The sequence below is a fragment of the Oncorhynchus tshawytscha genome, linkage group LG05 (assembly GCF_018296145.1).
Source record: "Oncorhynchus tshawytscha isolate Ot180627B linkage group LG05, Otsh_v2.0, whole genome shotgun sequence".
Lineage (NCBI taxonomy): Eukaryota > Metazoa > Chordata > Actinopteri > Salmoniformes > Salmonidae > Oncorhynchus > Oncorhynchus tshawytscha.
The window spans coordinates 58,292,579-58,310,507 of record NC_056433.1 but is presented as its reverse complement, the minus strand read 5'-3'; the positions used below and the strand labels follow the sequence as shown (position 1 = coordinate 58,310,507).

At 43.7% G+C, this 17,929-nt stretch overlaps 1 protein-coding gene across 3 annotated transcripts in view; it reads right to left on the bottom strand.

Annotated features, from left to right (window-relative positions):
• Positions 1-17,147, bottom strand: part of fxr1 (fragile X mental retardation, autosomal homolog 1) — a 34,336-nt gene extending 17,189 nt beyond the window's left edge. For all 3 annotated transcript variants that reach the window (XM_042322149.1, XM_024422551.2, XM_042322150.1), the window contains exons 1-8: positions 17,037-17,147; positions 15,039-15,091; positions 14,827-14,920; positions 14,659-14,730; positions 14,341-14,489; positions 14,135-14,228; positions 2,738-2,854; positions 2,429-2,599 (exon numbers count right to left, since the gene is read on the bottom strand). In XM_042322149.1, the coding sequence (XP_042178083.1) occupies positions 2,429-2,599; positions 2,738-2,854; positions 14,135-14,228; positions 14,341-14,489; positions 14,659-14,730; positions 14,827-14,920; positions 15,039-15,091; positions 17,037-17,105 (819 nt within the window). In that variant the 5' untranslated portion in view covers positions 17,106-17,147. The remainder of the gene's footprint in view (positions 1-2,428; positions 2,600-2,737; positions 2,855-14,134; positions 14,229-14,340; positions 14,490-14,658; positions 14,731-14,826; positions 14,921-15,038; positions 15,092-17,036) is intronic.
• Positions 17,148-17,929: the final 782 nt, after the last annotated feature.

Genomic DNA, 17,929 nt, shown 5'->3' with positions numbered 1-17,929 from the left:
CACACACACACACACACACACGTCTATAGTTCACACACACACACACACGTCTATAGTTCACACACACACACACACACGTCTATAGTTCACACACACACACACACGTCTATAGTTCACACACACACACACACACGTCTATAGTTCACACACACACACACACGCCCGTATAGTTCGCCCACCCACAGACGCGCCCGTATACAGTTCGCCCACCCACAGACGCGCCCGTATACAGTTCGCCCACCCACAGACGCGCCCGTATACAGTTCGCCCACCCACAGACGCGCCCGTACCCACCCACAGACGCGCCCGTATACAGTTCGCCCACCCACAGACCCGCCCGTATACAGTTCGCCCACCCACAGACGCGTCCGTATACAGTTCGCCCACCCACAGACGCGCCCGTAGTTCACGCACAGACGCGCCCGCAGTTCACGCACAGACGCGCCCGTAGTTCACGCACAGACGCGCCCGTAGTTCACGCACAGACGCGCCCGTAGTTCACGCACAGACGCGCCCGTAGTTCACGCACAGGCGCGCCCGTGAGTTCACGCACAGGCGCGCCCGTAGTTCACGCACAGGCGCGCCCGTAGTTCACGCACAGGCGCGCCCGCAGTTCACGCACAGGCGCGTCCGTAGTTCACGCACAGGCGCGTCCGTAGTTCACGCACAGGCGCGTCCGTAGTTCACGCACAGGCGCGCCCGTAGTTCACGCACAGGCGCGTCCGTAGTTCACCCGCAGGCGCGCCCGTAGTTCACCCGCAGGCGCGTCCGTAGTTCACCCGCAGGCGCGTCCGTAGTTCACCCGCAGACGCGTCCGTAGTTCACCCGCAGACGCGTCCGCAGCTCACCCACAGACGCGCCCGCAGTTCACTCACAGACGCGTCCGCAGTTCACACAGACGCGCCCGTAGTTCACTCACAGACGCGCCCGTAGTTCACTCACAGACGCGCCCGTAGCTCACTCACAGACGCGTCCGTAGTTCACTCACAGACGCGTCCGCAGTTCACTCCCAGACGCGCCCGCAGTTCACCCACAGACGCGTCCGTAGTTCACCCACAGACGCGTCCGCAGTTCACTCACAGACGCGTCCGCAGTTCACTCACAGACGCGTCCGCAGTTCACTCACAGACGCGCCCGTAGTTCACTCACAGACGCGTCCGTAGTTCACTCACAGACGCGTCCGTAGTTCACCCACAGACGCGTCCGTAGTTCACACGTCCATAGTTCACACTCAGACACGTCCATAGTTCACACGTTCACACGCACACATCCGTCCATAGTTCACACGTCCATAGTTCACACGCACCCACACGATCACATGCACACATCCGTCCATAGTTCACACGTCCATAGTTCACCATCACACACGTCCATAGTTCACACTCACAGACACGTCCATAGTTCACACTCACAGACACGTCCATAGTTCACACGCACCCACACGTTCACACGCACACATCCGTCCATAGTTCACACGTCCATAGTCCTGTCATACAGATTACTGTTCAAAAGTTTGTGGTCACTTCGAAATGTCCTTGTTTTTGAAAGAAAAGCATATTTTTTTGTACATTAAAACATCAAATTGATCAGAAATAGTGTAGACAATGTTGTAAATGAATATTGTAGGCCAGCAAGGCCAGCATCCCAAAGTCGCCTCTTCAGTGTTGACGTTGAGACTGGTGTTTTGCGGGTACTATTTAATGAAGCTGCCAGTTGAGGACTTGCGAGCCGTCTGTTTCTCAAACTAGACACCCTAATGTACTTGTCCTCTTGCTCAGTTGTGCACCCGGCCTCCCACTCTTTCTATTCTGGTTAGAGACAGTTTGCACTGTTCTGTGAAGGGAGTAGCGTTGTACGAGATCTTCAGTTTCTTGGCAAATTCTCACATGGAATAGCCTTCATTTCTTAGAACAAGAATAGACTGACGAGTTTCAGAAGAAAGTTCTTTGTTTCTGGCCATTTTGCGCCAGAAACAAATCAAACTCACAAATGCTGATGCTCCAGATACTCAACTAGTCTAAAAAGGCCAGTTTTTTTATTGCTTCTTTAATCAGCACAACAGTTTTCAGCTGTGCTAACATTATTGGAAAAGGGTTTTCTAATGATCAATTAGCCTTTTAAAATGATAAACTTGGATTAGCTAACACAACGTGCCATTGGAACACAGAAGTGATGGTTGCTGACAATGGACCTCTGTATGCCTATGTAGATACTCCACTAAAAATCATCTTTTTCCAGCTTCAATAGTCATTTACAACATTAACAATGTCAACACTGTATTTTACATCAAATTCATGTTATTTTAAAGGGGCAATTTTTTTGATGCTTTTCTTTCAAAAACAAGGACATTTCTAAGTGACTCCAAACTTTTGAACGTACGTCTATAGTTCCCTCATAAGGTCTTGAAGCAGCAAAAGCATTAGCACACCTCTCCGTAAATTCTGAACGTCCCGCTCCCCTCATCCAGCTCGATAGCAGTGACTCCAGGCAGTTTTCTGGCTTGTTGAATGTTGCTTCCATGGCTTCCAATGGCAAGGCCCATGAGGTCCACCCTGACTGTAAACTCCTCTTGGAAACCAGATGCCAGTTGCTTTGTACTCTTGAGAGGAGATCGTTTTGAGTGAAAGATCTTACATTCACAGATGCCATTCATTTGACTATTATCCAATTTAATTCTGTCATGCGCATGAATTCATGTGTTTTTATGCCAGGATGCAATTATGAAAATGGCCCTTACCTCCAGATGTTTAGTGGCTTCCTCATTTCGGGACATGAGCATGAGCTTAGTACGAATGCTCCTCAGGTGCATGTCACTGAGCAAAGACACTCGCTTAACTGTGGCTTCATTTATGGACTGCAAGGAAACAAGAATATAAACATAAATAAATGGTCAAAACACATTAACTGGTAGGGGGAAAAATGTATAGTTACATATCGGGATATTATTTTTGACGATATATCATATTTTCACAATATTATTTTGCGCTAGTTGGCTGTGCCTGCACCAAAACTCCAGTATTTTTTTCCCATAGCTTGTTCTCCATCTTTTTAAATTAGGGACCAAATTTGTTTTCAGGACTTATTTCCATAACTGGTCCAAACTAGTTCTCTCATGTCTCTTGCCCCTCTGCAGCAGACATACAGCTGAAGTCGGAAGTTTACATACACTTAGGTTGGAGTCATTAAAACTCGTTTTTCAACCACTCCACAAATTTCTTGTTAACAAACTATAGTTTTGGCAAGTCGGTTAGGACATCTACTTTGTGCATGACAAGTCATTTTTCCACCAATTGTTTACAAATGGAGTATTTCACTTGAAATTCACTGTATCACAATTGCAGTGGGTCAGAAGTTCAGATACACTAAGTTGACTGTGCCTTTAAACAGCTTGGAAAATTCCAGAAAATGTCATGGCTTTAGAAGCTTCTGAAAAATAATGTCTATTAGCCTGAGTCAATTGGAGGTGTACCTGTGGATGTATTTCAAGGCCTACCTTCAAACTCAGTGCCTCTTTGCTTGACATCATGGAAAAATCAAAAGAAATCAGCCAAGACCTCCACAAGTCTGGTTCGTCCTTGGGAGCAATTTCCAAACGCCTGAAGGTACCACGTTCATCTGTACAAACAATAGTACGCAAGTATAAACACCATGGGATCACGCAGACGTCATACCGCTCAGGAAGGATACGCGTTCTGTCTCCTAGAGATGAACGTACTTAAGTACGAAAAGTTTAAATCAATCCCAGAACAGCAAAGGACCTTGTGAAGATGCTGGAGGAAACAGGTACAAAAGTTTCTATATCCACAGTAAAACAAGTCCATTATCGACATATTGCTCAGCAAGGAAGAAGCCACTGCTCCAAAACCACTATAAAAAAGCCAGACTACGGTTTGCAACTGCACATGGGAACAAAGATCGTACTTTTTGGAGAAATGTCCTCTGGTCTGATGAAACAAAAATATAACTTTTCGGCCATAATGACCATTGTTTTGTTTGGAGGTAAAAGGGGAGGCTTGCAAGCCGAAGAACACCATCCCAGCCGTGAAGCACAGGGGTGGCAGCATCATGTTGTGGGGTTGCTTTACTGCAGGAGGGACTGGTGCACTTCACAAAATAGATGGCTTCATGAGGGGGGGAAATGCTACTCACTGGACCCTATGATCACTCGGCTACACATGCTTCTCCCTAATGTCAATATGCCTTGTCTATTGCTGTTTTGGTTAGTAATTTGTCTTATTTCACTGTAGAGCCTCCAGCCCTGATCAATATGCCTTATGTTCCAACCCCCCACACATGCGGTGACCGCACCTGGCTTAAATGGTGCGTCTGGAGACAAAACCTCTCATCGTCACTCAATTCCTAGGCTTACTTCCACTGTACTCACATCCTACCATACCCTTGTCTGTACATCATGCCTCAAATCTGTTCTTCTGTGCCCAGAAACCTGCTCCTTTTACTCTCTGTTCCGAACGCACTAGACGACCAGTTCTTTTAGCCTTTAGCTGTACTCTTATCCTACTCCTCCTTTGTTGCTCTGGTGATGTAGAGGTTAACCCAGGCCCTGCAGCCCTCAGCATCACTCCCATTCCCCAGGCAATTGCATTTGTTGACTTTTGTAACCATAAAAGCCTTGGTTTCATGCATGTTAACATTAGAAGGCTCCCCCCTAAGTTTATTTTATTCACTGCTTTTATTCACACTCTGCCAACCCGGATGTCCTAGCCGTGTCTGAATCCTGGCTTAGGAAGGCCACCAAAATTCCTGAAATTTCCATACTTAACAATAACATTTTCCGACAAGACAGAACTGCCAAAGGGTGCGGAGTTGCAATTTTCTGCAGAGATAGCCTGCAGAGTTCTGTCATACTATCCAGATCTGTGCCCAAACAATTTGAGCTTCTACTTTTAAAAATCCACCTTTCCAGAAACAAGTTTCTCACCGTTGCCGCTTGTTATAAACCCCCCCCAGTTGTGCCCTGGACACCGTATGGGAATTGATCGCCCCCCCCATCTATCGTCAGAGTTTCTACTGTTAGGTGACCTAAACTGGGACATGCTTCTTGACAACTTCCGGTGAAATTGTAGAGCGCAAAATTGAAATTACAGAAATATAAATATTTAACATTCATGAAAATACAAGTGTCATACATCAAAATAAAGCTTAACTTCTTGTTAATCCAGCCGCTGTGTCAGATTTCAAAAAGGCTTTAAAGCGAAAGCACGCCATGCAATTATGAGGACAGCGCCCCGCATACAAAAGCACGAAAAACATTTTTTCAACCAGGCAGGTGCGCCACGAAAGTCAGAAATAGCGATAAAATAAATGCCTTACCATTGAAGATCTTCTGTTGGTGCTCCAAACGTTACCAATAAACTTCTCCAAACAACGTTTTTAATCAAACCTCCGGTATCACTTAATAAACAATAAATTTAAGACCGAGAATCGTTATCGTCCTTACCGGAGATAAACAACAAAGAATGCGCGCTCATCCACACGCATGAAAACACTACGGCCAAAATAGGAGCCACTTAGAAAAACTACCAATTCTAGCTAATTTTTCCAAAAACAAGCCTGAAACTCTTTCTAAAGTCTTGACATCTAGTGGAAGCCCTAGGAACTGCAATCTGGGAGGTTTTTGCCTCATAATAAACATGACAGCCATTGGAAACCGTGGTAGGCCGAATATTTTTTGGGGGGGATGGTTTGTCCTTGGGGTTCCGCATGCCATATAAGTTCTGTTATACTCACAGATATTATTTTAACAGTTTTAGAAACTTTAGAGTGTTTTCTATCCAGGCAGTTTACTTTGGGCACGCTTTTCATCCAGATGTCAAAATACTGCCCCCTAGCCTAAAGAGGTTAACTTTGGGATAGGAGGCAGTATTTTCACGCCCGGATGAAATGCATGCCTGTTTAAAGTAAACTGCCTGTTTCTCAGGCCCAGAAGCTAGGATATGCATATAATTGGTAGATTTAGATAGAAAACACAAAAGTTTCTAAAACTGTTAAAATTATGTCTGTGAGTATAACAGAACTTATTTGGCAGGCGAAACCCAGAGGACAAACCATCCAGGGGGAAAAAAACGAGGTCACTGTGTTTTCAATTGGGTTTCTATGGGAAACTATATTTATGAGGAACATGGTTGCAGTTCCTATAGCTTCCACTAGATGTCAGTCTTTAGAAATTGCTTGATGTTTTTCTTTTGAGAAATGAAGAAGTAGGGCTGTTCATTGTGAGTGTCAAGCCAAGTGGACTCTCCTGCGTGGTGCGCGTGAACTGGCGCTCACTCCACATTGTTTTTATCCGCTATTGAACACAGTATATTCCGTTCCGTTAAATTGTATCGATTATTTACGTTTTAGGATATCTAAGGTTGGATTTGGAAAGTTGTTTGAAATGTTTGGACCAAGTTTACAGGTAACTTATTAGATCCTTTGTTGTCATGTTGGGCGAGTTGGAGCCGGTGTATTTCTGAATCAAACTTGCCAAATAAATGGACATTTTGTGGATATAAAGAAGGAATTTATCGAACAAAAGGACCATTTGTGGTGCGACACGGTTGAAATATGTTTTTCATGTGTTGGTATGCGTGGCGCTGTCCTCAGATAATCGCATGGTTTGCTTTCCCGTAAAGCCTTTTTGAAATCTGACACGGTGGCTGGATTAACATCAAGTTAAGCTTTATTTTGATGTATTGCACTTGTGACTTTATGAAAGTTAAATATTTATATAGTAATTTAATTTTAATTTGGCGCTCTGCAATTTCACTGGATGTTGTCGAGGTGGGACGCTACCGTCCCACTGATCCGAAAGAAGTTGAGCTGTGGCCAATGGGAGTTGACCTGGTTAAAGGGAGGTCTGGGAAAGGAAAAAAAAAGAGAGGGAGAGAGACATTGAGAAAAGGTTGGATTTTTACATCAGGACCGTTGGTGAAGAAAATGATAAAAGACGACGACAAAACTAGAACAAAAACCCATACCTACTAAGACATGAAGGGAAATACCAATTTTATTTTATAAGAGTTGTTATGATTTTGTTATGACTTAGGAAAGACTGAAGCTACCGTCTCATCATGGAGGTATTTGCCAGCCTTGAGGTTAGCCTAGCATCGTGTAACACCGAGAGAGAATTGCATGGGAAAGCTTAACAAGTTCATGTTCCCATGGGATATCGGTTATGGCTAAGGAGTACTGTCTGCATTGATAGCGGTGCTTGCTGTGGATCTTGTTAGGAAACCTGCAAGGAACTGCCATACTTCGCTCAAGGAATATCTACAAGTGGTGAGTAACCACAACGTGAGGTGCTTCTGGACTTTATGTGTGTCGCCATTTTTTTTTATAGCTCCAACGCGCGCCACCGGGATAAACAAGCTTTAAATCATTTGGACATGGGTTGTGCACGACTCATTGATGTTTATTATTTTTATATATTTTGATTTTGTGCTATGAAAATGTAATACACATATTGAACCTTATATATGTTGCCTTGGAGTCATTTACTGTTTCAATTAAATTTAATGCATGGGATAGCCTACCCTGATACAATAAGAGAAACCTATAATCATTTCATCTGAAGTTAATACCCTATTGTCATCACCCAAGACAGTTTACAATAGGAATTATTATTGGAGATGTCCTTCTCACCTAACATCCCATGCTGTTGAGATACTCTACGTAAGTTAATATCGTGAGAGTCAAATTTGAGCCTGGTGAGAGGGTTACAACTGTAAGCTCTACTTCCAGACTCACATTAAGCATCTCCAATCCAAAATTAAATCTAGAATTGAATTGGCTTCCTATTTTGCATCCAAGATGGCGTAGCAGTGAAGACGTGTTTGTTTTGTCCTCTTGTGTACTTTTGTATTTTTTCAAATTTTTTGTATATATTTAAATTTATTTTCAATCTCTTCTTGATTTTTTATTCGATTATACCTTCCGGTAACCTGCCTCACCCAATGTGATACGGAATCGCTATTATTTTAAATTTTAGAACACATTGAAGAATCTCCAGAAGCTAACCAGCTAATAAGCTACAAGCTATTTATTGTTAGCCACTGCTAACAGCTTTTACCTTCTGCACAGATACCAGCCCTGTTTTTAGCCTGGACAATACTCGCCTGTCTACCAATATCGGACTGTCTCTCCACAACAACGCCGGATTCCTGCCGTAATCCCTGGACCACTACTTCTGATCTTCACAGCTAGCTCGCTCACAGCTAGCAAGCTTTCACTCACCGTGGCACCTAGTACCGAAGCTATTCCCTGAGGCCCACCTCCCGGCCTACTCAGCTGTTCACCCGAACCCCACTCATACACGGCTAGAGCCCAAAACTCCACCGGATCCTTGCTGTAAACTCTGGACTCTGGACCTTGGCACCGGATCACCGCTGCTACCGATTGGATAGTGGCTAACGCCACTGCCACGAAGCTAGCACCAGTTAGCCGTGAGCCAGGCACATCTCCCGGCTAGCAAACTAAATTCCACAATACCTCTTTCGCCATCTGGCTTGGATTCTCTGTCGACATGGCGCCCCGCCGCACCACCACGACTGGTCTGCCGACGAATACTCCATCCGCTGTGCCTTCATCCGGCCTCCGTCGGAGCAGACGCTACTAACTTTAAAACGCTGTGTCGCTTGCGTAGTGGGGCTCCTGTTCCATCGACTGCTGCCCCCTGGACACTATGATCACTTGGCTACATAGCTGATGCCTACTGGACTGTCCATTAATCACGGTACTCCATTCTGTTTATTCATTTTTTATCTTTTCGGCCCAGCCGCAAACTCAGGCTCTGTGTGTAGTTAATCCGACCCTCTCTGTCTAGTCATCACCATTTTACCTGCTGTTGTTGTGTTAGCTGATTAGCTGTTGTTGTCTCACCTGTTGTTTTAGCTAGCTCTCCCAATCAACACCTGTGATTACTTTATGCCTCGCTGTATGTCTCTCTCAAATGTCAATATAACTTGTATACTGTTGTTCAGGTTAGTTATCATTGTTTTAGTTTACAATGGACCCCCTAGTTCCACTCTTCATACCTCTGATACCTCCTTTGTCCCACCTCCCACACATGCGGTGACCTCACCCATTACAACCAGCATGTCCAGAGATACAACCTCTCTTATCACCCAGTGCCTGGGCTTACCTCCACTGTACCCGCACCCCACCATACCAGTCTGCGCATTATGCCCTGAATATATTATATCACGCCCAGAAATCCGCTCCTTTTATTTTTTGACCCGAACGCTCTACGCGACCAGTTTTGATAGCCTTTAGCCGCACCCTCATGCTACTCCTCCTCTGTTCCGCGGTGATGTGGAGCTAAACCCAGGCCCGGCATGTCCCCAGGCACCCTCATTTGTTGACTTCTGTGATCGAAAAAGCCTTGGTTTCATGCATGTCAACATCAGAAGCCTCCTCCCTAAGTTTGTTTTACTCACTGCTTTAGCACTCTGCCAACCCTGATGTCATTGCCGTGTCTGAATCCTGGCTTAGGAAGGCCACCAAAAATTCTGAGATTTCCATACCCAACTATAACATTTTCCATCAAAATAGAACTGCCAAAGGGGGAGGAGTTGCAGTCTACTGCAGAGATAGCCTGCAAAGTAATGTCATACTTTCCAGGTCCATACCCAAACAGTTCAAACTTCTAATTTTAAAAATGAATCTCTCCAGAAATAAGTCTCTCACTGTTGAAGCCTGCTACCGACCCCCCTCAGCTCCCAGCTGTGCCCTGGACAACATTTAAGAATTGATCGCCCCCCATCTAGCTTCAGAGTTTGTTCTGTTAGCTGACCTAAACTGGGATATGCTTAACACCCCGGCAGTCCGAAAAATGTAAGCTAGATGCCCTCAAACTCACACAAATCATCAAGGAACCCACCAGGTACAACCTTAAATCTGTAAACAAGGGCACCCTCATAGACGTTATCCTGACCAACTGGCCCTCCAAATACACCGCCGCTGTCTTCAATCAGGATCTCAGCGATCACTGCCTCATTGCCTGTATCCGCTACGGGTCCGCAGTCAAACGACCACCCCTCATCACTGTCAAACGCTCCCTAAAACACTTCTGCGAGCAGGCCTGTCTAATCAACCTGGCCCGGGTATCCTGGAAGGATATTGACCTCATCCCGTCAGTTGAGGATGCCTGGTCATTCTTTAAACGTAACTTCCTCACCATCTTAGATAAGCATGCTCCGTTCAAAAAATGCAGAACTAAGAACAGATTTAGCCCCTGGTTCACTCCAGACTTGACTGCCCTCGACCAGCACAAAAACATTCTGTGGCGGACTGCAATAGCATCGAAAAGTCCCCGCGATATGCAACTGTTCAGGGAGTCAGGAACCAATACACGCAGTCAGTCAGAAAAGCAAAGGCCAGCTTTTTCAAGCAGAAATGTGCATCCTGTAGCTCTAACTCCAAAAAGTTCTGGAACACTGTAAAGTCCATGGAGAACAAGAGCACCTCCTCTCAGCTGCCCACTGCACCGAGGCTAGGTAACACGGTAACACACCACCGATAAATCCATGTTAATCGAAAACTTCAACAAGCATTTCTCAACGGCTGGCCATGCCTTCCTCCAGGCTACTCCAACCTCGGCCAACAGCTCCACCCCCCCCCCGCAGCTACTGGCCCAAGCCTCCCAAGCTTCTCCTTTACCCAAATCCAGATAGCAGATGTTTTGAAAGAGCTGCAAAACCTGGACCGGTACAAATAAGCTGGGCTTGAAAATCTGAACCCTCTATTTCTGAAACTATCTGCCACCATTGTCGCAACCCCTATTACCAGCCTGTTCAACCTCTCTTTCATATCGTCTGAGATCCCCAAGGACTGGAAAACTGCCGTGGTCATCCCCCTCTTCAAAAGGGGGAGACACCCTGGACCCAAACTGTTACAGACCCATATCCATCCTGCTCTGCCTATCTAAGGTCTTCGAAAGCCAAGTCAACAAATAGATCACTGACCATCTCGAATCCCACCGTACCTTCTCCGCTGTGCAATCTGGTTTCCGAGCCGGTCACATGTAAACCTCAGCCACGCTCAAGGTACTAAACGATATCATAACCGCCATCGATAATAGACAATAATGTGCAGCAGTCTTCATCGACCTGGCCAAAGCTTTCGACTCTGTCAATCACCCTATTCTTATCGACACAGTAGCCTCGGTTTTTCTAATGACTGCCTTGCCTGGTTCTCCAACTACTTTGCAGACAGAGTTCAGTGTGTCAAATCGGAGGGCCTGTTGTCCGGTCCTCTGGCAGTCTCTATGGGGGTGCCACAGGGTTCAATTCTCGGGCCGACTCTTTTCTCTGTATATATCAATGATGTTGCTCTTGCTGCGGGAGATTCCCTGATCCACCTCCACGCAGACGACACCATTCTGTATACCTCTGGCCCTTCCTTGGACACTGTGCTATCTAACCTCCAAACGAGCTTCAATGCCATACAACACTCCTTCCGTGGCCTCCAACTGCTCTTAAACGCTAGTAAAACCAAATGCATGCTTTTCAACCGTTCGCTGCCTGCACCAGCACGCCCGACTAGCATCACCACCCTGGATGGTTCCGACCTAGAATATGTGGACATCTATAAGTACCTAGGTGTCTGGCTAGACTGTAAACTCTCCTTTCAGACTCATATCAAACATCTCCAATCCAAAATCAAATCTAGAATCGGCTTTCAATTTCGCAACAAAGCCTCCTACACTCACGCCGCCAAACTTACCCTAGTAAAACTGACTATTCTACCGATCCTCGACTTCGGCGATGTCACCTACAAAATGGCTTCCAATACTCTACTCAGCAAACTGGATGCAGTTTATCACAGTGCCATCCGCTTTGTTACTAAAGCACCTTATACCACCCACCACTGCGACCTGTATGCTCTAGTCGGCTGGCCCTCGCTACATATTCGTCGCCAAACCAACTGGCTCCAGGTCATCTATAAGTCAATGCTAGGTAAAGCTCCGCCTTATCTCAGTTCACTGGTCACGATGGCAACACCCACCCGTAGCACGCGCTCCAGCAGGTGCATCTCACTGATCATCCCTAAAGCCAACACCTAATTTGGCCACCTTTCCTTCCAGTTCTCTGCTGTCTGTGACTGGAACGAATTGCAAAAATCGTTGAAGTTTGAGACTTACCTCCCTCACCAACTTGAAACATCTGCTATCTGAGCAGCTAACCGATCGCTGCAGCTGTACATAGTCCATCGGTAAATAGCCCACCCAATTTACCTACCTCATCCCCATACTATTTTTAGTTATTTACTTTTCTGCTCTTTTGCACACCAGTATCTCTACCTGCACATGACCATCTGATCATTTATCACTCCAGGGTTAATCTGCTAAATTGTAATTATTCGCCTACCTCCTCATGCCTTTTGCACACCATGTATATAGACTCTTTTTTCCCCCCTACTGTGTTATTGACTTGTTTATTGTTTACTCCATGTGTAACTGTGTTGCTGTCTGTTCACACTGCTATGCTTTATCTTGGCCAGGTCGCAGTTGTAAATGAGAACTTGTTCTCAACTAGCCTACCTGGTTAAATAAAGGTGAAATAAAAATAAAATAAAATGAACAAAGCCTCTTTCACTCATTCCGCTAAACATATCCTCGTAAAACTGACAATCCTACCGATCCTTGTCTTCGGCGATGTCATTTACAAAACAGCCCCACTCAGCAAATTGGATGCAGTCTATCACAGTGCCGTCCGTTTTATCACCAGAGCCCCATATACTACCCACCACTGCGACCTGTATGCTCTCGTTGGCTGGCCCTCACTACATATCTGTCGCCAAACCCAGCAGGTATATTGCACTGGTCATCCCCAAAGCTAACACTTCCTTTGGCCGCCTTTTCTTCCAGTTCTCTGCTGCCAATGACTGGAACCAATTGCAGAAATCTCTGAAGCTGGAGTCTTATATCTCCCTCTCTTACTTTAAGCATCAGCTGTCTGAGCAGCTTACCAATCACTGTACCTGTACAGAGCCAATCTCTAAATAGCACACCCGACTATCTCCTCCCCATATTATTACTTACCCTCTTGCTCTTTTGCACCCCAGTATCTCTACTTGCACATCATCATCTGCACATCTATCACTCCAGTATTAATGCTAAATTGTAATTATTTTAGCTTCTATGGCCTATTTATTGCCTACCTCCCTACTCTTCTACATTTGCACACACTGTACATAGATTTTTATATTTTTCTTTTATTTTGTGTTATTGACTTTACGTTTGTTTATGTGTAACTCTGTGTTGTTGTTTCTGTCGCACAGCTTTGCTTTATCTTGGCCAGGTCGCAGTTGTAAATGAGAACTTGTTCTCAACTGGCCTACCTGGTTATTAAATAAAAGGTGAAATAAAAAAATATATAAAATAATAATGGGTCTCCCAAATGGACAATGACCCCAAACATACATACAAAGTTGTGGCAAAATGGCTTAAGGACAACAAAATCAAGGTATTGGAGTGGCCATCACAAAGCCCTGACCTCAACCCTATAGAAGATTTGTGGGCAGAACTGAATAAGCATGTGCAAGCAAGGAGGCCTACAAACCTGACTCAGTTACACCAGCTCTGTCAGGAGGAATGGGCCAAAATTCACCCAACTTATTGTGGAAAGCTTGTGGAAGGTTACCCGAAACATTTGACCCAAGTTAAACCATTTAAAGGCAATGCTACCAAATACTAGTTGAGTGTATGTAAACTTCTGACCCACTGGGAATGTGATGAAAGAAATAAAAGCTGAAATAATTCACTCTACTATTATTCTGACATTTCACATTCTTAAAATAAAGTGGTGATCCTAACTGACCTAAGATTCTTACTAGGATTAAATAACAGGAATTGTGAAAAACTGAGTTTGAAATGTATTTGGCTAAGGTGTATGTAAACTTCCGACATCAACTCTATTGTGAGTAATATGTTTGGAGCATCAAATAGCAATAAAATCACAGTATCGAAATACATATAGAATTGTGAGAATCCCAATACATATCGTATCAGCACCTAAGTAACATGATAATATCATATCGTGAGGTCCCTGGCAATTTCCAGCCCTATTTCATTCGTATACTCAAATCTGCTGGAACTGAAGAAAGAGTGTCAGAAAGATGTATACATACTTACCAGTACAACCAAGCTACTTGTTTCTGAACAGTAGACAATCCGACAAGCTCCCACTGCCTTTTTGAAATCTTTATGCGCTTGTTCACTTTCGCACCTGAAGTAGAAGGAACTATAATCAGATTCTAAATTATAATGCATGTAAATAACATCCAACAAATAACCCGTCTATATCACAATCAGAAACTACTTTTAAACAAGGTACATACGCTGCTTTCAGGTCGTCGGGAACTGGGACTGTGCACTTGAAGAAGGAGCTCTTTGACACCGCCTTGTTGATATTTACAGGCCGAAGACGTTCAAATGTGACTATTTCATTGTATGTGGCGTCACAGGCAGCATACTCGATCACATAGAACTACATAGTAAACACAACACAGGTTACATATCGACTTGCATGAAACTAACAAACATAACAGGATGAGGAAACCAGAGGACAAACATCAAATAAACATCTCCTTGATTAAACAACTCTCCACAATTACATTATAGGACCAGTGAAATTGTAACCACAGTTAACTACTCACATCTCCCTTCATCATGCGCACTTTGGCAAGCCACCAGCCACATGGCTCCTGCTCATTGGCCCGGGAGAAGATCTGGTACAGAGAGAAACAAGGGGAGATAATTAAAAATAAGACATCCTATGGAAACTGTGTGTTAAATTTCTATGAAGATAGAGAGCCAGTTCTCACCTCCACCTCTTCTCCCTCCCCGATGTCCTTTTTACCATCGGCTGGAGGTGGCATCCGAACATCACTAAAGGGAACTTGTCTCTCTGGTTGCCAACTTCATTAACAACAACAAGCATTTAGATCAGTATCAAAGTTATGCCCAAACTAATACCACTATCACTCCAATATGACAAACTACAACCTGACAAGAACTGACGAATTACCACACTTACTTGTTCTCAAAGGCAATAGCGAGTGAATCGTCATGGACATCTTTGACAAATCCCTAGAGAAAGGACAGCAGTACTTTAAATTCAGAAGTGCTCCCCTAGCCCTAGATTATATATACAGTGCAGTGAAAAAGTATTTGCCCTCTTTCTAATTTGATCTACTTTTGCATATTTTGATACTGAATGTTTTCAGATCTTTTCAGAACCAAAACAGCTGTCCAAAAAGTTATACTTTTGACTCATCTTTCCAGAGAACATTCTTCCAAGAGTTGACAATAATCCAGGTGTTTTTTGGCAAACTTCAGTAATTTTTATGGATGAGATGGGTCCCATTATGCCTGGTGAAAATCAAATACTATAGTCCACAGGAAAAACCTCATACCAATGGTCAAGCATTGTGATGATAGTGTGATGGTTTGGGGATGATTTGCCTTAATAAAAGGAACCATGAATTCTGCTCTGTATCAGAATTTTAGTCAGGCCATCCATCTGTGAGATGAAGCGCAGCTTCATGCAGCAACACAATGATCCAAAACACACAATCAAGTCTACATGAAATTGGCTAAAAAGCAACAAATTGGAATGGCCTAGTCCAGACCTAATCCCAATCGAGATGTGGCAGGATTTCAAACAAGCAGTTTCTGCTTGAAAACCCACAAATGTCACCGAGTTAAAGCAGTTCTGCATGCAAGAGTGGGCCACAATTCCTCCACAGCGATGTGAGAGACTGATCAACAACTACAGGAAGCATTTGGTTGCAATCATTGCAGCTAAAGGAGGCACAACCAGTTATTGAGTGTACGGGGGCAACTACTTTTCACACAGGGAATTGGGTGTTGCACAACTTTGTTAATTAAATAAATAAAATAAGTATACATTTGTTGTGTTATTTGTAAACTCAGGTTCCCTTTATCTAAGATTAGGTTTTGGTTGAAGATCTGATTACATACAGTATAAAAATGTGCAAAAATCAGAAAGGGGGCAAATACTTTTTCACAGCACTGTAGCTTGTTGCTAGGGTATGTTTAGGTCTATTCTAGTCAAGAACTCGACCAGGGCACTGTGATATCCCTTCACTATGTGGATCTTTGATTCAGTGAATACAAAAATAGACCTGGTGCCTAAAGTATCTGCTGAATCTGACGACAGCTGAGCTGAGGACTGAGAGCAGCTGACACGGCATAGATCAATCAGTGGGCCTAAGACTGGGCATTTCATGGAATAACTTCAGGATAATGTGTTGTTCACATTTCCAACTTTCTGCAATAGTCTAACAACATCCACAACGAGTGCAAACATTTTCACCAAATATATGTTCTTAAACGGGCAAGTCCTTCTATACACAACATTTCAGCTAGCTAGCAAGTTAGTTCCTTATTCAGACTTCAATGAGGAGCAAATGAAAACAGTGAGCTGGCTATGATTAAAATATGAATTTAACCAACGTTTTACTTTACAATTGTTTTAGGATTAACACATATGGTTAGCATATACACTTTTAGATAGTCTAGCAGGTCATAAAGTTACTCAGATCCATGCTGATTCAAGACGAGCAAAGTCAAAAGAGCAACCGAACCCGTTAGTTCAGCTAGCCAAGTTAACTAGCTAGTACCTAGCTAGCTGGTTGATGCTAACAATAGACAACCCGCCCGACTAGCTGTTAATTAAGTCAGAAACATTCCTCAGTGTTTTCGTCCAAGAAAACTAATATCGTAATCATGTAACGTTAAGACAAACAGGATGTGAATAAACGTTGTTGCAACAACAAAAACGGACAAGAGGCCAAAGAGCTATAATATTTGGCCATCAAGATAGCGTATCTAGCTAACGTTTCGTAATAGCTAGCTAACTACCAACGTCAGACATGTTGAAAACACATATCTAGTTTAGTGTGTGTCGCTAGATTACGTTTGTTGACAATAGTTGGGGAACAGATGTGTGAGTCATGTTTTATAAAACATGATTATGGTCAGTTTACATGAATGTTAAGAATTGATTTACCTTATAATATGCTCCGTTGGAGCCACGGACCTCCACCGTCAGTTCATCCATGTTGGGCATGCAATGCATGCCGGGGAGGAGTTCTAGAAGTTTACAAATGGTACAAGTCTAGAAGTGAACTTGCAAATTGATAGGCCAAATTCAATGTGCACATAATCCATACTCCAGGATTACAACATTGTTGTCCATAACATAGGCCTACATTTAACAGATTTAGTTAGCTAAATGAAAACATGGGGTAAATAATGTGACACTTCACAGTGTTGCACAACATATATTCTATGATTTAGGTTAGCTACATTGTAAAATGTGGATATCAAACAAGACCTATCATTGATTTTTGCACACTGTAAATCACCTGAGCGAGTGCATTTTAGAAATGTGGACATGTATCATCCATCAACTTTGCTATCCATGACATTAGACAGAGGACCAAGATGAGGACCAAACTTTGAAATGGCCTGATGTGCTGGCAATTGTAGTCAATGAATTGACAGGCATAAAGGCTAAACTTGTGAATCAGAAATCCGAGATGAATAATGAAAAGGTTTTTGTGTCACTCATAAATGGTCAATTTATTCAGATGTAAATGTTGTTATGATGCTGGAATTCAATCAAAACCACACTGCAGGACAACATTGTTCCTGGGCCATAGCACATTCTCCTGATACAGTGCCTTAAGAAAGTACACCCCTTGGACTTTTTCCACATTTTGTTGTGTTCCAGCCTGAATTTACAATGTATTCAATTTATATTTTTGTCACTGGCCTACACACAATAGCCCATAATGTCAATGTGGAGTAATGTTTTTAGAACATTGAATGTTCCCGAGTGGACTAGTTACAGTTTTGACTTAAATTGGCTTGAAAATCTATGGAAAGACTTGAAAATGG